Source organism: Prionailurus viverrinus, chromosome A2 (genome assembly GCF_022837055.1).
Source record: "Prionailurus viverrinus isolate Anna chromosome A2, UM_Priviv_1.0, whole genome shotgun sequence".
Classification (NCBI taxonomy): Eukaryota; Metazoa; Chordata; class Mammalia; order Carnivora; family Felidae; genus Prionailurus; species Prionailurus viverrinus.
In genome coordinates this window covers 131,053,094-131,079,228 of record NC_062562.1, presented here as the reverse complement: position 1 = coordinate 131,079,228, position 26,135 = coordinate 131,053,094, and the positions used below count along the sequence as shown (strand labels likewise).

At 40.8% G+C, this 26,135-nt stretch overlaps 1 protein-coding gene across 2 annotated transcripts in view; it reads left to right on the top strand.

The window, feature by feature from the left end:
• Positions 1-6,192, top strand: part of DOCK4 (dedicator of cytokinesis 4) — a 432,507-nt gene extending 426,315 nt beyond the window's left edge. For both annotated transcript variants that reach the window (XM_047849499.1, XM_047849498.1), the window contains exons 51-52: positions 353-414; positions 3,565-6,192. In XM_047849499.1, coding sequence (XP_047705455.1) covers positions 353-414; positions 3,565-3,996 — 494 coding nt within the window. In that variant the 3' untranslated portion in view covers positions 3,997-6,192. The remainder of the gene's footprint in view (positions 1-352; positions 415-3,564) is intronic.
• The last annotated feature ends 19,943 nt before the right edge of the window (positions 6,193-26,135 follow it).

Here is a 26,135-nt window from a genome sequence, read left to right as displayed (position 1 = left end):
AAGACTTCTCCTCAGCACCTCACACCTAAAAGCACCTTTTGAAATAGATTGGGCAGTGGAAAAGCATCTGGACTTTGCAGAAATGGAACATGGGCCCAGTTCGAGCCTCTGTCACTTCTGTAGAGCATCATGTATGCTCTGGTGACTTTTCACTAATTCTCCCCTGGCTTGGTGCTGCCATCCTTTGTGAGGAATCTGTTTTGGAAAGGTGTCACTTTCTCCCTTACCCCCCTTGCCTAGGAGGGCCTTGGGCACTGGGCCATCTGTAGGAGTTTGTACACAGAGGGCATTTTCAGATTGTCACCTTTCTGTTTTTTCTGGTTTTTGAAAGGATTTCTCTCTCTGTTTACAGCTTCACCAGCAAGACATACAACGTCAGTATCCCCCTCGCCTGCTGGGAGATCTCCACTGAAGGTACAGACTCTGACTTAGACTCAGGCTAGAGACTGGCCCCACATTCCTTCTTTCCTTAGGACTCCTCCCGGTGTATCACTAAAGTGCTTTCATTGGTATAGACCAGACAAAGAATATCTAAAGAAGGGGTGGAGGAAGATTGGAAAGAAAATACTAGACTTTGCTTTCAGAGAGCTGCCTCCATGAATGAAACCGTTTGTTTTTATATTAGCCTCATTCCCCAAGTCGGGAAAGTGAGAATGTACAGACTAGGGTCTGTGTATACACTGAACTAGGAAAGAAATATGGTCTCAGTGTATTTCCTAGGATGTTTTCAGTCTGCTCCTTTGGTTTAAGGGACATCAGAAAAAAAGAAAAAGAAAAACAACTTGAAAAACTTGATAATGAAGACCTAGTAAATGGTCTCCTGTACCTTTTTGCTTCTATCAGCCTCACCCATTTTGACAAAGTCAAACCCAACTTCTTCTCTTTTAATATTTTATTCTAAGGTTTTCATTTACGTAGAGATATATACTTGATAATAAAAAAAAAGACAGTAAAATGAATTCAAAAATTTCTAGGAAACAAATTGAAAAGCTTTAAAGATGAGACGTTTAAGTTGATATGTAAACATAGGCTATTTAACATCTGTAAACATACAAAATCCCTCATGAAGATAAAGAATAATATTTGGTCTCTATCCAAATTGAATCAGATTGGCTGCAAGGATTGTCAATACCTACAGACATTGGTGTTCAGAGCTGCTGCACCAGAGGCAAATACAAGGTTGAAGTGACTGTAAAAAGAATGACTTTGTGTCTGAGTGAGGATTTACATGCTCCATGTCCTTTTTGTTGAGGTATTTCTAGCTAATGTGAAAGAAAAAGACAAATTAGCTTCTAAAAACATAGGGGCAGGTCGTGATCCAATGCATCTGGGTGCTAAGGATAGTTGCTGATAGAAACTGAGAATCTGGAAAACAAAAGCCCCAAAATGGAGAAAATTGCAAGGAAGTGTGATTTCATTTGCATTGCCAACGTTTCTGATGTAGAAATTTGCTGGAGAGTGCAAATTATTTGCTAGGGGTTTTTTTTGTTTTTTTGGTCATTCTGCAATGCAGCTGTTAATCATAAGGTACATGTGACTGCATTCTCTCTGGAAGCCACGGACCATCACGTTGACGTGATGGGAAAGAAAGCAACATGATGTTTCCACATCTTACATGTACCCTTACTCACAAGGAGCTCCCACATATTGCTAATGCAATTAACATCTGCATTTTCCAACTTGCTTTTGCAGAGTAGTAATAACATGGTAAGTCACAGAGGTTGATTCTGTAAAAAGAACCTAAGGGATGAGAATGTTCAGGTAGCTACAAAACACTCCTATATAGGAAGGTGGTGTATACTTCCTCTGCAGAGCTGGTGAGGTTCTTATTGGCCAGGTGTAGCTTTCTAGCCATGTCTCTACAAAAGGGGTTTGAAAAGAGAACGGAACGTTTGTGTTGTAACTCCTGCGTTACGTTAGGGGACACACTGCTACCCAGTTATGACCTTTGCAATGCATAGAATGTAGTTTGCTGCCTTAACTTAGTTTTTTTCCAGCAATTAAGTGATGGAGCTAATCCTCTGCAGAAGGCTGAGCTTACCTGCCTTATTTTGAACTTGTGGTCTAATTTTTGATAACGAGCAGTGCATTTGGATCTCTTAATTGTGATGCTTAATTTTAGGCTCCTGCTAATGAACACATTTGTGTCTACCAGCATTAGTTGAGAGACCAAGGTGAAGTTAGTCTAGGATAACATTTGGCAAAAATGTGTCCCATACAACATTAGTTATGGACCATTATGTGATAAACAGAAAAAAAAATGGTCTGTGGTCAGATACGTGTAGAAAACACTGGGCGGCAAAGTCCTTTCATTTTCTTTATTAGAAAACTTTAACATGCTACTATGCTTTAAATGTACTCAAGGAGTGCATAGTATGTGTTATTTCCCAGCAGAACCCTCCTTTCACAGAGCATCACTTAGGACTCATTTTCCATAGGACACCTGATAGGGAAGTAGCAAATCCAGATGCCAACAGTGTAGACAGCTGACATGAATGAGCGAAGGAGGCTGGTAGAACAGTGTGCCGAAGGCTACCGTAAACTGGAGTTCGTGCCCCGTCTCAAGGGGAAAGCCCCTCATCAGCTTCAAAAATTGAGAAAGCAAGCCATTGTTGCTAGAACTTCCAGGGTTTTTGTTTTTTTTTTAATCAAATGCCAAAAAATGTGGGGGTTTTTGAGAAATCTTCCTCTTTAAAAAAATTAGCAACCAAGTCAGGGTTTTAGAAAACACTCCAGATGCAACAAGTTCTGTGTCCAACTCTCGAGCCTGAGAGCTACGCAAGGGCAGCTCCAGGTCAAGGGTGTGGGGTGGGAGCAAACTCAAACACGGGCCTATTGTGCCTGCCTCCTCCTCTGGAGTCCTTTGCTGGGAGGCCTGTCCCCGCTCCGACTGCCCTGGCTGCTGTCCTCCAGTTCTGAGCCGGTCCCTGCTGAGCTGGAAAGGGAAGATAGTAATGCCAGAGCCTTCCGTTGCTGGTTCCCTGTCTTCCAAATCACAGCACTAATTATATGCCTCTGAATTTTCTTCCTGATTACATTTGTCCTCTTTCTATCGTGAAAATGGGCAGTGAGGTAAGCTTGGATGAATGTTTTCTGTGCTGAGAATAACACCACCTCAAATCTGAGTCTGGGGGTTTGCCGTAGGCCAAGAAGGGCTGCCATCACCAACCACCACAGCTTGGGAGGCTTAAACAAGAGAAATCTATTTTCTCACAGTTCCTGGAGGCTACAGGATCCCCAAACAGCCGTCACCAGGCTTGGTTTCTCCTGAGGCCGCTCTCCTTGGCTGGCACATGGCCCCCTTCTTGCTCTGCCTTAACATGACCTTTCCCCTGTGTGGCCAAATGTCCCCTTCTTATAAGGATACCAGGCAGGCCTACCCCGAAGGCCTCATTTTAAGGTACTGCCTCTTTAAAGACCCTGAGCCCAGATGCGGTGACATTCTGAGTATTGGGGATTAGGGCTTGAGTTCGGGGGCCTGGGAGGGTCCTCATGCAGCCCGGCACGGTGTTCAGGATGGCCGTGACTTTTCTCTCCTCTGCCTTTCCCCTTGCATTTGGGCAGGGTTCGGTGCAGTCCTTCACTCCCTCTCCAGTGGAGTATCACTCCCCGGGACTGATCTCCAACTCCCCCGTCCTGTCGGGCAGCTACAGCAGCGGCATCTCTTCTCTCAGCCGGTGTAGCACCTCGGAAACCTCAGGCTTCGAAAATCAGGTGAACGAACAGTCGGCGCCGGCGGCGGGGCCGGGCTACAGCGGGCCGGAGGAGCCGGTGCGCAAGGAGAGCAAAACGCCGCCGCCCTACAGCGTGTACGAGCGGACTCTGCGGCGGCCCGTCCCGCTACCTCACAGCCTCTCCATCCCGGTCACGGCCGAGCCGCCCGCGCTGCCCCCCAAGCCCCTGGCGGCGCGGCCCGGCCACCTGGAGAACGGGACCCGGAGGACTGAGCCCGGCCCGCGGCCCCGGCCCCTGCCTCGCAAGGTCTCGCAGTTGTGAGTCCCTCTGCTAGTCCCCTGCCAGGAGGCCCGGCCGTTTACAAGAGAATAGGCGGTAGGACCAGGAGATGTTTAGTGTAGGCACTTTAATAACTTACCCAGATTCGTCTTTCAGTGAATGGAATTAAAACCTGCTTATTAATATGTTGCACAATATTAAAAGTTACTGATCTAAAACGCCGGATGTTACATGGAGTATGGCTGACTTTCCTTAAAACGTTTCTCGTTTGGAAGTGGTAAATAGTGCTGAAGACTTCTTTTGTATCTTTTTATGTTCCCTTTTTTTTATCTAGTTTAATCTTAAAACCAATACGAGATTGTCCAACAATAGGGCACGTGATGTTGTACACTTTTTACTGAATACTTGATACTCCGAGAAAGCTTATTAAGTCGATGCACATCCTAACACGACGGTCCTTACTTTAGAAGGCTTCTTCTGTATATAAGGGGAGGTTTCTCGCTCTTTCCATGAGAAGACTGATCCGTGCACTTCAACAGAATCACAAGTTAGCAGGCTCATTAGACAATACACTTAAGGGGTTGCAAGAAATAGGGCTGCAAGTTGTTTTGTTCTTGAAACAAAAGAGTTCTTTAAGGTTGCTTTTGACATTGACCACTGTCTGCTTTCTTCAAACTCTGCTTTGTGAATTGGTTGGTGAATCCTTTAGCACCCTGACATCATGGTATCTACTGTATTTCTTTTCAAGGTGCAATTTACTTTGAGAGTTCCAATCGGCTAGATTAAGCAAAAGACCCCAGGAGAAATGTTTACTTGAATCTTGCGCAAGCTTCCTTACTTGATCGTTTCCTCTGCAGCATATTTGTCACTGAAGAAGCGCAGATGTTCACGTGTTAAATGGGCACAAATTAATGTGTCCCATTAACAAGAATTCAGGAATCAATACAGGACAGTATTAAATCAATAGCGTAAATGAAGAAAAAAACCTTAGAGAAAATATATTAGCATGATTAAATGGCAAAAGGACTTTCAAAAGGCAAGGGCATTAACTTTTAATCCTGCACCAAATAGAAGATTCTTCACAACTCTCCAAGCTCCTACCGGAGCTTGTCTTCTTAGCTGATCCTGTTTTTGCTGATGGGTGAGATGGCTGTAGACCCCGCTGGCTTGAGGACTGACACACAGCATCTCAGATCTAGGTAGGGATGCTGATGCCCCAGTTGCAGACATGTGGAAAAAGCACCTTGTATTTAGTAATGTATTTTGTAGCCTTGTTTGTTTCTTTTACTGACTGTTTATAACAATAAATATGAACTGTATTTTAAATCACACTGTTAAATATTTTCCCTCTTTTGTTGGGAAGCTCATTTTAGTTTAACCCCATTTGTTTTTGTTGATAGCTTACCTGGAAGGCAGTGACCACTTTTTTATATTCTCTTAATGAAACCATTCAGCAGGTATACGCTGTTGAGGCTGGTTATAGAGGTTTTCTATAATAAATGTTCAAGTATTTTTGTACATAACTGGTTAATTTTAATAAGAGATACCATTATGTGTAAAAAAAAAAAAGTAAAAATAAAAGCAAACAGTTGTGGATGCAGTATGATTGTTATAATTATGCCAAATACTTTATGTATGGAAAAAGAATATTTGTACATATGTGCTTTTAACAATAATTCTGCCATATTGACTTTACAATTTTGAATGTCAGAAAAATTAATATATGTTAAATATTTATGTTTAGTGAAAGTATTCATAATTGAGAAAAGGAACATCCGAATTTTAGCTTTGTATCTGGCAAGTTTTGCAGTTGGAAATTTCTGGAACTAGCTTTTGCCTTGATGATAACACTTTGTGTTTGTAATCACATCCTTAAATACACATACACACACACACACACATAGGAAGCTCCATATTCCTGTTGCTTTAAAGAAGTAAAGCCTTCCATTTAAATAAGTTGACATGCATATAAGATAACAAAGCTTCTTTGATTTCCTTTTCCTTTGTAATTTAATAGATTGTTGACTAGTGCTTGGGCACAGTATAAATCAGTGTTATTTGCTCTTGAAGCCCTTTTTTAAAAAGTTTTTCTGGCAATGAACAGTTCAATTTATCATGTGCGTGTATTTCTGAAGCAGCTATATAGCAGAACATTTCAAAAGATTCTGTTAGCTCAGATGTTCATGTTGGTTGCTGCTGAATGGTAAATATTTAATAAAATTACCTGATTAATCTTAATATAACTGTCTTTATTACTGTCATCAGTGTATCTTTACCTGAAATAGAAGCTTTGTGAATCTCTTGTCATATCGTGAAATTTTTGGACTTCTTTGTTGATAGATCCTATTTTGTTGTTGTTGTGCCTTGCTTGATGCACTTCTCCCTACAAAGCATATTTATACATTAGAGGAAAAAAGTTAAAAGATAATGGTATTGGTTACTACCAGTAGAGAAATGAGATTTACCTGGGTGATAGACTGTTAATTGACTTATCCAGAGCCATTTTTAAAAATCAAACCAGAGGCACCTTAGTGGCTCAGTTGGTTGAACATCCTTCTGACTCTTGGATTTCGGCTCAGGTCATGATCCCAGGGTTGTGGGAGTGGGATTGAGCCCCGCATCAGGCTTTGCACTGAGTGTGGTGCCTACTTAAGATTCTCTCTCCCCCTGACCCTCTCCTCGCCCCTACTTGTGCACACGTGTGCTCTTACTTTCTCTCTAAAAAAAAAAAAAAAAAAAAAAAAATTCCAAGTTTGTCTGCATGGGAAAACTTGACATAAGACAGGTAACTGCAAGACATACAAAGGAATAGCCACCTTTGCCAGCTGTGACAAACTCTATCCACAGGCCAGCTTTTCTCCCTGATTTTCATTAAAAAAAACGGGAAACATTTGACAAACACTGCAAAACCCATCAACTACAAGATTGCTGTTAATAAAAGCTGGCTTTAATTTTGTGAAATCTGTCTATGCTGTGTTAGGGTTACAACATTTATGTAGCTCAGTGCTAAGCAAGCTGTTGTCTAAAGCCTCTGTCCCATTAAATACCAAATACCATTTAAAGGCCATAGTCAATGTCCTCCTGATTGTTTCTCAACATTAACTAAGTCATTTTAGAGCATTTTCGATCATTTTCATTACAACAGACCCCATAAGTATTTCGATTCCACAAGCATAATTACGATATGAATAGCTCTGCTTCCTACCTAAGTAGTCTTGTCTCTGGATTGTTATTGATTGTTCTACAAAACACAAGGAAGAGAATAACAAGTTGCACAGCTTTGCCTTTATTTGATCTTTACGTATTAAAATGTGGCTGCACCAAAATGAACTCCTAGTTATTGATTGAAATAAGCCTTGCCCTCATTATATAAGAATACCATTTAAAACAGGCTTGAAAATTGGCTAAATACCAATTCCCTTACATGACTATTGTTATTTTTACACCTTCCTTTCATCTTTCTACATGTATTTATTGCATAGTTTTTCTACACTGTTGAGTGTGGTTTCCCAAGTATCATCAACATAATCTGTTAATACAGGACAGACTCAGTGCCACTAGGGAGAGCACTGCCTCATTAGAGCTTTGGTTCTGTCTCAGGGAGAGAAGGGCAGGATCAGGTTTTACTGAAATTTTGGAGTTTTGTTTAAGGTGGGACTTTCAACGAGCAGGCATTGTTTAAGACTGGATACATATCATGATATAATTGCTCAGGGTGTTTTTTTTTTTTTTTTAATGTTTGTTTAATTTTGAGAGAGAGAATCCTGAGCAGTCTCTATACTGTCAGCACAGAGCCCAACTTGGAGCTTGATCCCACAAACTATGAGATCGTGACCTGGGCTGAAATCAAGAGTCAGACACTTAACTGACTGAGCCACCCAGGCACCCGTGTTCAGGTGTGAAGGATATAATGAGGCAAGAATTTTGGGTTGAGGGGCTCAAAAAGCCTTAGGATATGAGCTATCAGTTGATGATTTCTACTGATGAATTAATAGGATCCGTTGAAAAGTTCCTGTTATGAATAAATTTATGTGCCTCGCCAAGAGGGTCTTGGTAAACTTATGCTAATGAACATTGGAATATGGAGTCATATTCATGTAGACAAAATCTGTATGAGGTAGTTTTAATTCTCAACATCAATGTTTTACACAGTTACAATCACACTATACCTGGATAAATTATCCTTATTTTATGTTTATTTGTATATAACATGCATGTAAAAGCAAAATATATATTCCATAATTTATTTATCCATTCTCCTATTAATTGACATTATATTGTTTCCAACCTGTTCCTCCTACAAATAACACCATTGTGACTATTCTTACATACAGCTTTTTCCATGTGTTGGATTATTTCCTTAAAATGTATTCCTACACTGAAATTGCAAAGGCAGAGGAATGATGATTTCTGTAGTTCTTTTGCATATTGGCAAATTTATTCCCAAAACTGTCGTACCAATTTTAATGCCACCAGCAATATCTTTCCGAGATTGGATATTGATGCAGTGTTTTGTGCTATGTGGGAAGAAAATATTGCTGCCTTACCGAAAATTTGAAAAAAATGTTAGTAAGTCTTTTACAGCATCTGTGCTAAGGAAATTGATATCCTTACAAAGGAAATGAAAAGGAGAGATGAGAAAACAGGAAAATAACAAGCTAATGGTAATACTCATATGGCACCTACTGAAAATACTTCATCCTACAGAAGAGATTGCTAGGAAGATCATCTGTATGGAATACTAGAAAATCCTTAGCATTTTGAACACAAGTTTATCCAGAGTTTACCCCTGTCATTCACAATCAGTGAAAGAATCAAAAACCTAGAAGTAAGGACAGTGACCTGAATAACCATAATAAATGCTACAGTCTGCTGAATAAACTGTCCTGTCCACACGAAGATTAAGCTGATTAAGTCTGGGGTGTTTGAACTTACTGAAGAGTAAGTTCTTAGTTTCAAGAGTGTTGAAGGGTGGAGGAGACGGATTTCTAGAATGCTATGCAGTGACAAAAATGAAGTTAATGCCAGAGAGAACAAATTTTATAAAAGCAAATGTAATCATAGTCCACTATGTGGGTCTGCTACATATAATATTTGCATAGCCATGGAGAGATAAAACTCATGTATTGATCTCATCCAAAATTATAATATTAGATTGGAAGGATGAGGGTAAGAAGTTGTCTGTGTGGAGAATAAAATAAAGGGATGTCTATAAAGGGACATCACTAGTGAAGGGGAGGAAAAAATTTTCCTTAGTCCAAGGTTCTTCTAGCTGGGCTAAGAATTAAATCTACATGAGACATATTAACAGGAGAAACAAACTTACTTTCCCTATGATCCAAAAGTTTACTCCCCAAAATAGTATAAGAGAGCAAAAATTGTCATTGTCCAGGTGGTAGGAATATATGGCATCTCGCTCCCACAAATGTGAGATACCTCCAGGCACAGACTCGCTAATCTGTGATACCAGGCAGGCACTACTGGAATGGGACTTTCCAGCACTAACACACAATGAAGGTTGAGATGACAAATGTCCTTTGTGGGCTGGGGGATCTCTCATAACAAATTCCTAAGAGCTGGCACAGCTGGACAAAGAGAGTCCTGCTAATAACTGCATGTCTCAGATCCCCATTCTATTTGGTCACCAAAGCACATCCAGGTAAGTGCACCCTCCAGATAGTGGAGAACACAGAGAATATTCTCACTGGTCACAAACCAAGCCCTTAGACACTGAAGATGAAAGGAAAACCTCATCCGGTTTCTCTTACATGCACTTTAACAGCTTTAGCTCAGCCTTGAGTCTCCTAATACACAGGAGGAATGTGCCATAGGGCTGAAGATTATGTGCTGTGCAGTGCATTTCATTGCACAGAACTTTTTTTTGAGGTTGCCAGGTGACCTAGTGTCAATCTAACCCATTCTATGACAAACATCCTACCACAGGAAACTGGGTTAGGTGGCGAATGCTCTAAAAGCTTTTAAGTGCTTGATTCGTGCCCACCACCCTTGCAGCTTTGGCTTCTAAGATGTCCCATAGCAACAGTTTTTACCTCATGTGCACTTTAACCCACAACAAAGTTTGTCTAAATAGACACTGGTTTGATGAGAACCACTGAATTCGCCCATGCGGGGAGTCTGAACAGTAGGCTTAGAGGGTCCGTTCCTGTGTTCTCCCTGTGGGGTGTGTGTGCATGTGTGTGTGTGTGTGCGCACTTAATGACAAATGGCATAAAAGGCAAAGAAAAACAAAGACCATCTCTGGGAGGAAATGGATCGTAACCCAAGAGTACTCTACCAAATTTTTATCAAGAGCCATGAAGCCCAAGGAACTAGTTCCAATACTTTTATCTGCTGAGTTTAGAATACAAGTTTCACCCCTCTTTTTCCATTGGACCCCACAGACAGAGATTTCAGAAGGCCAACATAAGAAGTCTTACCTTCTGTCGATTTTGTGTCCTATGTCCCAAGATCTCAAAGCTGCAGAATCTTCAGAGCAAATGTCCAGGGGAAGTTTATCCTGCTGACAGCTTCAAGTGAAGGAAAGGAAGAAATTTTCCTTGGTCCAGGGTTCTTCTAACTGTGCTGAGGATTAAATTCATGTGAGATAGATTAACAGGAGAAAATAAACCAAAGTTTAATAACATGAGCACAGAGCCCCAATTATGAAATTGAGACCTAAAGAAATGACCAGTGGCAGGCAGTTTTTATACTTTCTAGACAGACAATCTGTGAGGAATTGACAGGACAAAGAAAACTTACCTTTGGGAGTTTCAACTGGTAAATAATTCTAAACGGAATTTGGGCTGGGGTAGTAAATTAGTAAAAAGTAATAAGCTTTGTCTATACAGCTTTCTTGGCTCTGAAGTTCCTGTCTTTAGAGATAAGGATGTCTCTACCTCCTGGTACAGGAAGGGTACCTTTTTTATGGGAGATTTGCCACTTTCAGGTAAACAGAGGACAGTCTGAGTGTCCTTAGGCTGTCTCTGAAATAATTTTTATTTAAAATAATCTGTATGCCTGGGGCACCCAGGTGGCTCAGTCGGTTGAACATCTGACTTCGGCCAGGTCATGATCTCATGGTTCATGAGTTCGAGCCCTGCGTCCAACTCTGTGCTGACAGCTCAGAGCCTGGAGCCTGCTTTGGATTCTGTGTCTCCCTCTCTCTCTGCCCTTCTCCGCTCATGCTCTGTCTGTCTCTGTCTCTCTCTGTCTCTCTCTCTCAAAAGTAAATAAATGTTAAAAAATTAAAAAATAACTTTTTAAAATTGAAATAATTGTTGGGGCTCCTAGGTGGCTTAGTCAGTTGAGTGTCTGACTCTTGATTTTGGCTCAGGTCATGATTGCACGGTTCCTGAGATCCAGCCCTACACTGTCAGCGCAGATCCTGCTTGGGATTCTCTCTCCCTGCCTTTCTCTGCCCCTTTCCTGCTTGTGTGCCCATGCTCTCTCTCTCTCAAAATAAACAAACCTAGTAAAACAAACAAATAAATAAAATTGAAATAATGGTCTCTGGGAAGTGAAAATGGAACAGAAATATTGCAGGGGACTCCTGTTTTTCACGGCAGCTTTGTAGAACCGTATGCATATATGACTGTGCTACATTTTAAGAGACTGAAAAATATGAATTCTGAAACATTCAGATACCACCACACTGGTTTCACCTTCCCTAGCTTATGTTTTCCCCACCTTTCTATGACATTACTGATTACAATCCAGAGCTATTTGAGAAGCCCTATGGAGTTTGCAACCAGGCTTCTACTTAAAGGAATGTGGGCAGCAGTCAGCAGGAGTGAAGGGGAGGAGTTCTGGACCGTATGAAGCTCCTGCTGGAGCCGAAGTGATTGGCAGGAAGCAAGTACGTTTTAATCACATTAAAGTCGTTTGCAATAGGTTAAAGGGCAGGCCCCTCCTTGTTCTTAGCAGCAACACTAAGCAGCCAAGAGCAACAATTTTTAGACCAATTCTAAAAGGATTCTGCTAGTTTTACCAGTTTACAAATTCCTTCTATGTCAGTAATGTCAGTTTTCTTATTCACATAAAGCACACATAGGTCTGGCTATAACTTACTTGGGAACAACAGTCAATAGTCCCAGGTTAATTCCCTCCATGAGGGGGAAACCCAGTAAACACATAGTGAGGTTAAGTGGGCCTTGGGCTTATAATGAAGAAGTTTGGTGGAGGGTCTCCTGTCATACCCCCTGTCCCTCCCCTCATGATAGCTCAACCTCTTGCCCAGTCACCCACAACCTACCCAAAGTTATTCCCAACCCCGAGGAAAAGATGTTCTCATCAGGATCAAGCTCTCCACCCAGGAGCTGATACCATCTTACCTCCCTCCTCTGAACCCTTCCACACCAGTGAGGAAGTGAGGGAGAATCTGGTGGTGACCTTTGACCCCATTTTCCACAGGGATCTGATGCCTGTCCCTGAAAACAAGAACAAATACAACTGAATACCTAACTCAGACAGCAGGCTGACTTTTCTGTCTTTCTCACCTTTTTATTCCTTTTGGTAAGGCAACTTTCTAAGCCCAAGAATCTACAAAAAGTTGGCCAACTTCACAGTATTAAATTTCAAAACTTATGTAAACCAGAGCGAGATATAGCCAAGATAAAAAAAACAGACAAAAAGAAAAAAAAAATTTGTACTAAGTCTGACAATGGTAATATCTTTGTAAAGAATTCATACACATTGATTTTAAAAATTAATAATGGGGCGCCTGGGTGGCTCAGTCGGTTAAGTGTCCAATTTCACCTCAGGTCATGATCTCACACTGTGTGGGTTCAAGCCCCATGTCAGGCTCTGTACTGACAGCTCAAGGCCTGGAGCCTCCTTCAGACTCTGTGTCTCCCTCTCTCTCTGCCCCTCGCCCATTCATGCTCTGTCTCTCTCTGTCCCAAAAATAAATAAACGTTGAAAAAAAATTAAAAAAATAAATAAATAAATAAATAAATAATAAAAAATAGGGGCACCTGGGTGGCTCAGTCGGTTGAGCGCCCGACTTCGGCTCAGGTCATGATCTCGCAGTTTGTGAGTTCGAGCCCCACGTCAGGCTCTGTGCTGACAGCTCAGAGCCTGGAGCCTGCTTTAGATTCTGTGTCTCCCTCTCTCTCTGCCCCTCCCCTGCTCATGCTCTGTCTCTGTCTCAAAAATAAATAAAAATGTTTACAAAAATTTTTAAAAATAAAAAATAATGAAGACACTATTAAGCGGTGTATGTATCAGAAAGAAAGGGAGAAACTATGTTAACAGGCAAGTAAATAGGTAATTTACAAAAGATGAGCCATAAACAAACAAACATGGGAAATTAACAAAACTACTAATTGAAGAAAAATAAATGACAACAACAATAAAGTAACATTTATTGCTTATGAAATTAGCTACATGTATAAAACGACAGCACTGATTTCTGGAAAGAATATGGTAAAAGTTGTATCCATTGATACAACTGATGGCACTAAGGATAACCTTTTCAAATTTTTTTTAACATTTCATTTATTTTTGATACAGAAAGAGAGCATGAGCCAGGGTGGGGCAGAGAGAGAGAGGGACACAGAATTCAAAGCAAGCTCCAGGTTCTGAGCTGCCAGCATAGAGCCCGACGCAGGGCTTGAACTCACAAGCCGCAAGATCATAACTTAAGCCGAAATCACATGCTCAACCGACTGAGCCACCCAGGCACCCCCCGCCCCAGGATAACCTCTTCAAATACAATTTGGTGATATGGATCAAGAGTCTAAAAAATGGTCACGTCCTTTGAGCCATAACTTCATTACTAGAAATCTATGATAAAAAAAAAATTCCAAATGGGACATACATACATGGAGAAACAAGAGGCAAAAATATCAAGTCATCGAGATATTAGTATAGAGCTAGTCACAGAAAATGAACACATCCAATCAGTGGAATGGTACACACTAATTTTTAAAATGTTTTTGAAGACCAGTAACAAAGGGGAAACCCTAATAGTGTACAAAATGAAAAATAGTGTGCATATACTTTCAACCTTTGATTACAGGAATTTCTTCTTTTTTAATGTTTAAAAATTGATATATAGTTGACAGTTTTGCATTAGTTTCAGGTATACAGCATAGTGATTCAATATCTCTATACATCATGCTATGCTCACCCTGTATACCAAACTATAGCTACCATCTGTTACATCACTATTACAATACTGTTTACTATATTCCCTGTGCTGTACCTTTTATTCCCACAATTTATTCGTTCTATAACTGGACTCCTGTAACTTCCTCTCCCCTTCACTCCTTTTTGGCCCATCCCCCGCCCCCCCCCCCCCCCCACCTCTCCTCTGGCAACCATCATTTTGTTCTATATATTTATGGGTCTCTCTCTTTTTTTTTTTTTTTTTTTTTTACTTTTTAGCTTCCACAAATAAGTGAAATCAGATGGTATTTGTCTCTGTCTGACTTATTTCACTTAGCATAATACCCTCTGGGTTCATCCATATTGTCACAAATGGCAAGATTTCATTCTTTTTATGGCCAAGTAATATTACATTGTGTATAGATAGCATATCTTCTTTACCCATTCATCTTTGAATGGACACTTAGGTTTCTTCCATATCTTGGCTATTGTAAAAAATGTTGCAATGAACATAGGGGTGGGTATATCTTTTCAAATTAGTATTTTTGTTTCCTTTTAGTAAATACCCAGTAGTGGAATTACTGGGTTGTATGGCATTTCTATTTTTAATTTTTTTGAGGAACCACTCTGCTGTTTACCACAGTGGCTGTACCAATTTACGTTCCTACCAACAGAGCACTTTTTTTACGTGCGTACTTTTAAGCAATTCACCAAACTGATAAAGGTTGTTAAGTAGTGAAATTATGGACAACAATTTGTCTTTATTTTTAATTTTCCTATTTTTTGAGTTATTATTCATAATGTACAAGAAAAAAAAGGAGAGATAAGAAGGCCAAGGGGAAACCAATTCACATTATTTTCTAGACATGGGGAAATCCTGGGCAAGGAGACACAGGAGAGCCTCAGACGTGGATCTGGTGAACTTTGCTAATCTTCTCACAACTGAGTAGGGTGGGCTGATCCTTCCACCCCAAGGAACAGACTACTTCCTCCCCTCAGTGGTTCTGAGGCCCCTGTGAATGAACTACAGCTAGGACCTGTGGGGATGTAATGTAATGGAGTGGGGAAAAACAGAGCTAAGAGGTAAGAATAAGGGTTGGCCCACAATGGAATCATAGGTCCACAACATCAAAGTAAAAGGATGGCAGGAGGAAGAACTGGAGAAAAAAAGGCTGAGTGTAAGCAGGGGAGGCCAAGTGCTTGGGGAGAGGAGCAGGAGATCCAGAACAACAGACTAAAACCAGAAAGACAGTGCTTTGAAGTGTGTCCTTGGGAAGAGTGGAAAACGTGCAGGCGTAGACTAAGGTAATTTCCCGAATGCCAATGTTGCTCCATTATAAAGATTTCACACATTTTTCATGAAAAGAGAAACAAGAACAATAGGATATTGTTATCTATGTTGGCTTAGATTTACAACTGTCCAGACTTGGGGAGAACTTTATTCTGTCTTCTTACAGGGTGTTGCAGTGTTCTCGGTTTTTGTGCAGTTAATGATAGTAGGTGAGAAAGTTATCCCCAATCTCCTTGCTCTGGATGATGCTTGGTGCGGGTGGGGGACTAGGGCCCAGGGCCATCCAGTACTCTTGAGGAAGTAAGACGAGACAATTACAGAAACTACTTCTAATACTCTTCCATGCACTAGTCAAATCATTTCACAGGAATGAGTGGATTAGTTATCAGCTTGGCCTCAATATTTAGTAGGATGTTGTTTCTTAGTAGTAATATTTTGTAGTTTAGTTTCAACCTGTTGTACTCTTTCCTCTTAGCTGTGATTTTACAAAAGTTTTAGTCTAAAGGCCTGAGGTTCATTTTGAACCATGAGCCTTGAGTGTTTGATTACTGTAGAATTTAAGTCAGATATATTAGAGCAAGCTGATGAGTAGGTAATGACTCCAGAAACTCTTTTTCTTTTCTCCCATATTCCTATTACTGGCTTTTAAAGAATATTCCTACATTCTTTAAGCTGGTAGAAGGCTATATGTTATTCAGCTCTGAGTTGTCAGCACAGAGCCCAACATGGGGCTTGAACTCACAAACTGCAAGATCATGACCTGAGCCAAAGTCAGACACTTAACCGACTGAGCCACCCCAGCGACCCTAAAAAAATGTTTATTTAGGACCTACTACAAATGTATAGGCCTACAAAGAAATACAATCGTCTCCCTTTGCTAGGAATTTATTGTTCAACGTTTATTCATTTTTGGGACAGAGAGAGACAGAGCATGAACGGGGGAGGGGCAGAGAGAGAGGGAGACACAGAATCGGAAACAGGCTCCAGGCTCTGAGCCATCAGCCCAGAGCCCGACGCGGGGCTCGAACTCACGGACCGCGAGATCATGACCTGGCTGAAGTCAGACGCTTAACCGACTGCGCCACCCAGGCGCCCCTAGGAATTTATTGTTAACTGAGAACAATGAAGATATGTATTTTGACTAGTGAATAGCATCATAAGAAATGTCATTATAGACATGAATAAGTGATTACTCACCAAATTAGTGGCACAGCCCATAAATGCAGACTTCATATACTATATATCCCATTCAACAAATAGGTTCAAACACCATGCTTCTCTTGCTGTTAGGCTGATTTTCTTGAAAACACTGCAACTAAGTTTGTCTGAGGCTGATGATCCTGAAGCCCTGTTTTGGGGTTCCTTATTTTTAGAAAAGGACACTTAGGTAAATGTCATGAACCTATGACACACTTGACTATGACATAAGGGGGTAATACTCCAAGTGTGGTCTTGGGACATAGAAACTAACAAGACAATGTTTCCACCTTGGAGGAGGTTCTGGACTAATGGAAAGGAAGAGAAATAGACCAGCATTTAAATACAGGGTGATTCTGCTATTGGGCAAACTATCTACCAACACTCCTCTTGACCCAAAAATTGCACTTCTAAAAACCTATTCCAAAAAAATATCCCTAACAGAAATATGCACAATTATTTATGCATAATCATTTCAATACTGATTATAATAATGAAAAATTTTAGATGTTCTGACTGGCTAACAGTAGGGAATAGAATAAAATTTCCATACATTGTAACTCTCAATAGGTTTTAAAAGGTTTGATGTATAGGTCTATTTATTGACATGGAAAGATATTTACAACACTGCTAACTAAAATTTTTTTATGATATAAAATAGCATGTATAGTATAAACTCATTATCAAATAATTATATGCCCATATATATACATATATACATATATATGTGTGTGTATATATATATATATATATACTTAAAGATATTCTAGAATATATGCCAAAAGTTTAGTTTTTATTAGATCCAAGGGATTATACATTTAGGTTGTTTTTTTTTCTCTTTTTGCTTATATGTATTTTTAATTTTTCTATGATTTCTTTATTTCTGTAAATAAATAAATAACTAGCCAAACAGATGGATAACTAATAAGGCATGATAAGGACTATTACAGAATCATGAAGAGAATATGATGGTAGTGCTAAGGCATTTAACGTAGGCTGGGGGGTAATGGGGTGAAATGGGTAGAAAAGGCATCAGAGAGGTGGTAACCCTTGATCAAAGACTTGAGAACAACCAAGAATGAATGACAGGGAAAAGACATTCCAGGCAGAGAGACCTGTACAAACAGAGACCCAGGAGTCAGTAGTGTTTAGGGGCTGGTAAGTTGGCTCTGACTGCAGGAGCATTAGGGGGCAGACAGAGACATGTTGGTAAAGAGGTGGGCAGGTAATGAAGGGCACAGTTTGCCATGCCAGGGAGTTCAGACTTTTACTAGTGGTACTAAGAAGCCTCTAAAGGATTTTTAAATAGGGGGAAGTCTAGCTCAAACTTACATTTTAGAATGATTGCTGTAAAATTGCTCACGGTGTTTTGTAAGGGGGACAGACTATAAGAAACAGCCAGAGGCTCCTATGGGTTTGCTCTAAGTACAATCTGACTAAAGGCAGACATGTAGAGAAACAGGAAAGACAAATATAAGACATCTATTTGCAGTGGAAATAATAGAATGCATCTGGGAGAGAAGTAGTTGGCCTATGGAGTGGGAGAAGATGTTCCGGAGAATGGGAATGGTATCCAGAGGACATAAAAGGGATTTTTCTTGAATAGGAGGAAGGCTCCCGGCTCCTGGTGCTGAATACAAACCAGCATTTTGAGGGATATGGTGGGACTTTAAAGAGTTCACTCCTAGTGGCCATGTTTCATCCCTGTAGTGGGAGAATTATTTGCTGAGAATAAGGACAGTGAGCTGGTAAATTAGGCCTGAGGAAAGCTGTGAAGTTTGGGCCAAATTTGTTAGAGTTGGTGATGTCTAAACATATTTAAGTATTAGTGGGCAGTGTGGAGGGCCAGTTATGATGTGATTGGAGATCACAAATTTGTGATGACATCAGTTGGTGCAGTTTTAGGATTTTCTCCAAGAGCAGCCAGGACGGTAGGTGAAAGTTGCCCTCATCCTGGTTCATTAAACTTGAGGGCTAGCAGGGCATGAAGGACCAGGTGGCAAAGACACATGTAAAGTAATAGGCCTTTGGGCTAGGTCAGGCAGGGAGGGAAGTCAAAACTTGTGGGTTTCTGATAGACTTGGAAGGTGACTGGAGGTATGGACAAAGCCAAAGAGGAGATGTGGAGAAAGTGAGAGCTGGAAGGAGAGGAAGGTGGGCCAAGAATTTGGTACTGATGATTATCAGATTGAGCAGTTTAGAGGGTACAGGGGAAGTGGGGGGTGGTTCATGTCAAGGGGACGTGAAAGTCATAAATCAAAACACAGGACTGTATATAACCATATGTCCGCTGTAATACAGTTAACTTCATTGGCCCTTGATACAATCTTCTTTGCAACACACACATACACACACACACACACACACACACACACACACACTTTATCTGTAGACTAACATATATGTAATTATTATGGCTCACTCACTGACCCACACTGTAAAGATGGCAATTTGTCATTATTTTGTACCTTTTCTCATGCTTGTCTTCATGCTCCAGCACTGTTTCACTGACCAGTCATCACCTCAAATATGACCCCCCCCACACACAAAATGTTGGCATCCCATTAAAAACAGCAATGAGAAGATGAAAATGTTTGTTGCCTTAAAAAAAAAAAAAAGAGTCCAAAGAGGCTTAGTTCCATGGCCTTGGGAACCCCATCAAATGTAATGATCCAAGGAACAGCTGGTGAAACAAACATATGGATTAAAAGCAGGTTATGGTGCTAGTCAGGTGTGAATGGATCCTGAGTAGCAGAGGTGGTCACCAAAGCGCTGAAAGGTTGGATTTTACATTAAGCCCTTTTCATAGTTTCTACCATGAGCAGTGTCCAGGTCATTTGTGTCACATTTGGAATTACTAGCATAAACGCCAAGATAACATTTTTTTTTTCATGTAACCACTGGCTATAAATTGTAGTGTTAATTAGACAAGACAGCACTGGAAAGAATTAAAGGCTCCTATTTTCCTTATCAATTACAACCAGGCCAATCTCCCTGAAGCTGTTCAGAAGACAGACTATGAAAAAGAAGCACTATTGTTATTCTGACCTATGGGTTTCCCTGGCCTCAGGGACTCATTATCCATTCATCCAACCATTATTATGTGCCTATTATATGTTCATAAATACCCTTTCAGAGTTCCTTTTTTAAATTTTAGAAGGAGAACTCACTAACCCTCAGGGCTTCATTGGTGTTGTACAAAGGACAAATCTTAAACCCCAAGTAACTGGAATTGTTATAAAGTTACCAAAGGGTTTACGGCTGAGATGTGACAGCTTTCTGGTAAGGAGGTCAGGCAAGTGGGGCTGGCATGGTGCTAGGCCCACCTACCACCTACCAGGTCAGACCTGCTGCTGGGGCTGCTGGTCAACAGTGGAGGCTAACATCTGAGCACAATCTGGATAAAGAAAATCACATGGCCCAAATCTTATAGGCATCCCCAGTCATGGCTTAGGCATGAGACATCCATGCAACAAGCTCAGGGTGAACAGACAAGGGATCCCCACAGGAGAGCATGGGAACTCTAAGGGGAGACCAGGGGGCATTGGATGCTCAAGCACCTCGCAGGCAATTGCATTGGTGTCTATGAAATCTCAAGGAGAGCCGAATGCCAACCTCTAGACTAAGGTCCAAGGCAGCAGGATCCCACCCACGAGTCAGGGTAGGGAGCAGAGAGAAGCTTAATTCTGTCAACTGACATTTACATGGAGGACTTAGGCTTAAACAAAGACCCAGGAGTCCTTTAATACAATAGAATAGGTAGGAGGAGAAGTGATCTGTATCAGAGAGCAATACAGAAGTCCATAGCCATCCCTGGGATACCACATCTCAGATAAAAAATGAGCTGGAATGTTGAGGACACAATTCCAGAGCCTCATGCAGAGTGTTGAGCAACCTCATACCAGGTCAGGTTAATTAGTAAAGTCTGATATCTGGAGGTGAGAGGTGGAGCAGGTGGAAATTTTAATAACTATTTTCTACTTCCAATATTATTAACTATACAACTGAAGAAGACATAAGTTTTACCTAAGATGGGAGGCGGGGCATGGGAAATATGTTGTATTGGTGTCTTTATCAACAGGTAGGTGGAGCAGGCAAAAAGGAGAAATGTGGAGTAGGGTAGTTGGGGACAATGGTCAGCTGCCTGATGATACTAATAGGGACTTGGGTTCTTTCTAGATTTCTATTAGCCCATCCTTAGTACATTTGGTTTCTTCTTCCTGAGTGTTGCCTCATGAACACAAGATGACTGCTGTAGTTTCAGACATCACAAACACAGATTGTAAAAACAACAACAACAACAACAACAAAAGGTATAAGGGGCACTAACATTTCTCATCTTTTATTACAAGAAAAAGCTTTCCTGATACTTCAGGATGTACTACAGACACCAGTACATCTCACTGGCCAGAGCTGAATCGCATAGCTCCCCCTAGCTAGAAGGTAAACATTTTTACCTGGGGTTGAGCACATTGCTGCCTTGAATAAAACTGGATTTCTAACAGCAAGCGAAGAAGGGCAATGGTTGGTCGAGAGGCATTGAAATGTCTGCTAGAGAGTCTAGAGTGCCGTATCAACTGTGTGACAGAGGATGATAGAACGAGCATATAAAGTACAGGAGGCTTGAAGCACCAGAGTGGTAGGAGTGGACAAGAGTTGCCTGTGGGAGACAGGGTGAAGGGTGGGATTGGGGATAAATGTTTAAGGAAATACTGAGCATGAATTCTGTGGCAGGGCTTTGGAAGGAGGAAGCAGAATGAGCCAAAACAGGATACAGCAAAGTGTTGGGAATGGAGGAGAACTTCGGGGAGAAATAAGAGATGAAGTTGGAACCATTACAAAAGATGACCAATCAAGCAGGGCCATGGTTGCTCTTTGGGGGGAAAAATGTACAAGCCCATGCTAGAACAACACAAACAATTTCAGGGTATTTTCGCTATTAAAAACATTAGCCAAAAAGCAGTTAATTACCCTTGGTGGCTGCTAGAATATGAACTAACATAATTGAGTGCTTGCTGTAACACAGACACTTTTCATCCTTCTCATCTTTATGGAGAAACAAAAGCATGGAAAAGTTAAGTCACTTACTCAAAGTCACAGAGCCAGTACATAGCAAAGCCTGAGTTACCAACTCAGAGTCCCCACACTCTTCCTTCTCATGTGTGGTGTAACTGCCTTTTTTTCTCTGTAAGGAGCAAACAGGAAGAGATTCCCTGTTAAATAGGACATCCTTCTTTGAATTGCATTGCAGCCAAGACTGAGGTCATTATGGGAAAACTGATAGATGTTCACACATCAGCAGTCCCGTTTTGGTGGACATTGCTTCACCCCTAGTATCCATTTTCTCATTCCTTTAGTACTAGAACTCATTTATTTTAGTTGTGCTCATAGCAAAGACATTTCCCAGCCTCCCTTTTAGCTAGGAGTGACCATACGACTAAAGTCAGGCCAATGGGATGGGATCCTAAGGGATGGATGCAAATTCTGGGGCAACTCTAACCTAAAGACAAGTTGCTTGCCCTGGACCACAGCCTTTCCCCTTTACTGCCAGTTGCAAATAGGAAGCACTGTAACAGGGGCCTTGGGTCTAGAAATGGAATCCACACATTTAGAACAAAGATTACTAGTCATGGATCAAAGCCATTTACCCATCCTAGAACAGGTAGATTATAATGTGGGAAGAAAAGTAAAACTTCTATCAAATTTCATCCATGGTACTTAAGCAACTTAAACTAACCAGCACCTGTGGAATTTAAATTAGAGACTGATGCAAGTAAAATTCAACCATGTTTGCCAGGGGCTTCTTGTTGGATATTTGTACTGCAGTAAGCGGCCATAAGTGGAATGGAATAAATCAAAGCAGACACTTTGCATATTTTTACATATACAGGAAAGATTATTTTCAATGAGTCTTCTGTGTGTGTGTGTGTGTGTGTGTGTGTGTGTGTGTGCATGTGTTGAGAATACTTTAACTCTAGGAATATATGATGCCTTAAAAATAGTTCTGAAGATTATACTTCCCAAAAAAAATCTAGGCTGATATAATTCATACCTCAAACCATCTAGACCAAACATACAGTTAAATGTGACAGCAAATCAGATATTTATATGTGAATTTGACTTGATATTGAATCTCTGTCACCTAGCCCAGAGGATTTTATCTAAAACATTCTTTTAAAGAAGACACAAAAATTTAACAAATAGTCTATGCAGCAGAGTTTTGTCTTTTGAGAGGAATAATAACCCAGAATCTAATCCCTATGCTCAGTGAGGGGAAACCTCCACTGTGGGCAGTATTGGTGGGAGGCAGTACTCAGTTTCCCACTGTAGAAGACAAGAGCACTGGAGTCTTTCTGTGTGCTCCCTGGCAGCCAGAGGTCTTTAGCTGTATACCTCACCTCAAGATCACGAGTCTTGTTCTAGTGATGAGAAGACAAAGGATCAATTGCAATTTATTCCAGAACTCCCCCCAAAGTGGTGCAATCTACCAATCATACACCAGCCCCCCTAACCATTCACTGTGCCTTCTCTAATTTCCAAATACTGATCAACAACTGTTCTAGGGCTTTAACCCCTTTTTGACTCCCTTGTCTTAACTAAACTCTGATACCTCTGAGGACCCCTCCCCTGCAAGCTGCAGCCCTCTCAACTGGATAATGTTTTCTGTCTTATACTCCATGCACCTGGAGTTGGCTTAGGTGTTCTCCTTAGTCCCTCACAATTTACTCCAGTAAGAGTCCAACCTCAACATTTTATAAACCTTCCTCCAAGGTCTCAGATGACTTCCTTCTTGCCAAACCTGTGGATATTTCTCTGTCTTCACTTTACTCAATCTCCTCCAGCACTCAAAACACAATTGACCATGACAGCAAAAGAACAAGCAACAGAATTAAAAATGGGTAAGTTGGCCTTCACCAAAATTGAACACTTCAGTGCTTCTAAGGGCACCACTGGGAGGGTGGAAAGACACAGAATGAGAGAAAATACTTATAAATCATCTATGTGATGGGGCGCCTGGGTGGCTCAGTCAGTTGAGCATCCGACTTCGGCTCAGGTCATGATCTTGTGGTTTGTGAGTTTGAGCCCCGCGTCGAGCTCTGTGCTGACAACTCAGAGCCTGGAGCCTGCTTCAGATTCTGTGTCTCCCTCTCTCTCCGCCCCTCCCCTGTTCACACTCTGTCTCTCAATAATAAATAAATGTTAAAAAAAATTTTTTTTAAATCATCTATCTGGTAAGAGACTTAGGACAAATAAAAAACTCCTACAACTCAATAATAAAAGACCAGTGGCCCAATTAAAAAAATGGCAAAGGATTTCAATAGACAGTTCTCCAAAGAAAATATAAAAATGGCCAATAAGCACATGAAAAGATACCAACATCATTAGTTTTCAGACAAATGCAAATCAAAACCACAATGGGATACCACTTGACACCAACTAGAATAACCATAATCAAAAAAGATGGATAATACCCAATGTTGGAGAACATGTGGGGAAAATGAAACCCTTGCTCATTGCTTCTAGTGGGAATATAAAATAGTGAAGCCACCTTGAAAACAGTCTGACAGCTAATCAAACAGTTGAATACTGTTACATTATGACCCATCAATTCCACTCCCAAGTACATATCCAAGAGAACTGAAAACATACATCCACACAAGACTCACACATCAATATTTATAGCAGCATTATTCAGAATTTCCAAAAAACAAAGCAACCCAAATGTTCATCAACTAATTAGTAACAGAAACAAAACATGGTATATCTATGTGATCAAATATTATTTAGCAATAAATAGGAATAAAGTAATGATAATACTTTATGATAATACAAGATAAACGTTGAAAACATGATAATACTAATGATAATACAAGATGAAAGTTGAAAACATAAATCAAAGAAGCCAGTCACAAAGGACCACATATGATAGAGTTCCATTTATATGGAATATCCAGAATATGTAAATTCATAGAGATAAAGTGTAGATCAGTAGTTTCCAGAGGCTGGGAGAAGAGAAAATAAGGAGTGACTGATAGTGGACATGGGGTTTCCATTTTGGAAGGATAAAAATATTCTGGAATTACATAGTAGTAATGGGTGTTCAAGTCTCTGAATTGTATACTTTAAAAGGACAAACTTTAAGATATATGAATTATATCTCACTCAAGCTATTTTTTTAAAGCCACAGGTGACCACTCTTGAAGCACTCTGGCACCCAGAATACAACATTCTCCCTGTTTGCTCTCACTCTGGCTGCTCTTTCTCAGTCTTCTTTGCAGATCCCACATCCCTTGCCAGGCCTTTAGGATGAGTTTCCAAGCTCATCCCAAGCCCTCCTCTCTTTCTTCCCACTCTACCTAAATAACCTCACTCCATTCCTGTGGTTTTATGAAGCAGTTTTATACTAACCCCCACATTTCTTCTCTGAGTTCAAGATTGCTCTATCAAATACACTACTTGTTATCTCTGGTTGAATATTTATTAAATATCTCAGGTTTAGGTTGTCCAAAACCAAAGTTTTAAAGCACACTATTTGTACAAACTATATGTATGTATGTATACAAACTATACTAGGAGCAAAACTATAATTTAGGGGAATTTCTAGGAGTTAGAGTAGCTGATCACAGGGGAGGGAAAACAGGGGGATATAACAATTCCATAACAATAAACAAGATGTGGACAGAAGGCATTCTAACGTCAATCTCTGCTCTTAAAATCCTTGACTGAATGCATGAGTGTTGGGTTGTATCTGATAGGACCATATGCATTGAGAGAGCATAGGTAAACAACCCAGATAAGGTGTAGCCATCAGTATGCCATATCCCAAAATAAAGTGCATGATAAAGCCACCATCTCTCTTACCCCAAGGGAAGACCCAGAGAAATGTGAAGTTTTAAGGCAAAAATTCAGCTTGGACCAAGTCCGATATTTGTTTGCAAGCAAGCTCTTGTGATATAACTGTTCGTTGTAACTCTGGTGTCTGGAGCAGACTCTGGCAAAGAGATTTGGGTGCAGGGTTTGTATCAGGGAACACAGGAATAACACTGTGATGAGGGAGGGGAGCAAGGCGAGGTAGAGGGAGAAGTGAAACTAAGATGCCCTGCCAAAGAGCCTCGGCTGACCCCATAGGGAACTCTGAGGGAGCTCTTGTAATGGAAAGTGAAGCAATTCCTGGGCAGCAGGGTGAAGAGCACACCTGTGAGCCACTCTTACCCATACCCCACCCCTGCTGCTGGAGAAATGAACACCTCAGTCCTGAACAGGACCAGAGTCAGGCATGGCAGCTCCCCTGCTCTATGTTCATTTGTACCGCTGTCATTATGACACCATGTCACCACAGCTGTCACCAGCCATCACAGCCAAGCAAGTACTTCAAGCGTGAGAATTCTTTGATGTGAAGCTATTTATTAACTGCACAAAAGAGAAAGGGGCCTAATTACCCCCTTTGGTTTGGAAGAAGAATGGCATTGTTTCCATCCCCACCAACCGGCTTTGGAAAATTGTTTTCTGGTCATCAAGCTGTAAGTAGTTTGAGAGATACTCAATCACTAGCGATACTGATGGATGGACTGGAAGTTCTGTGTGG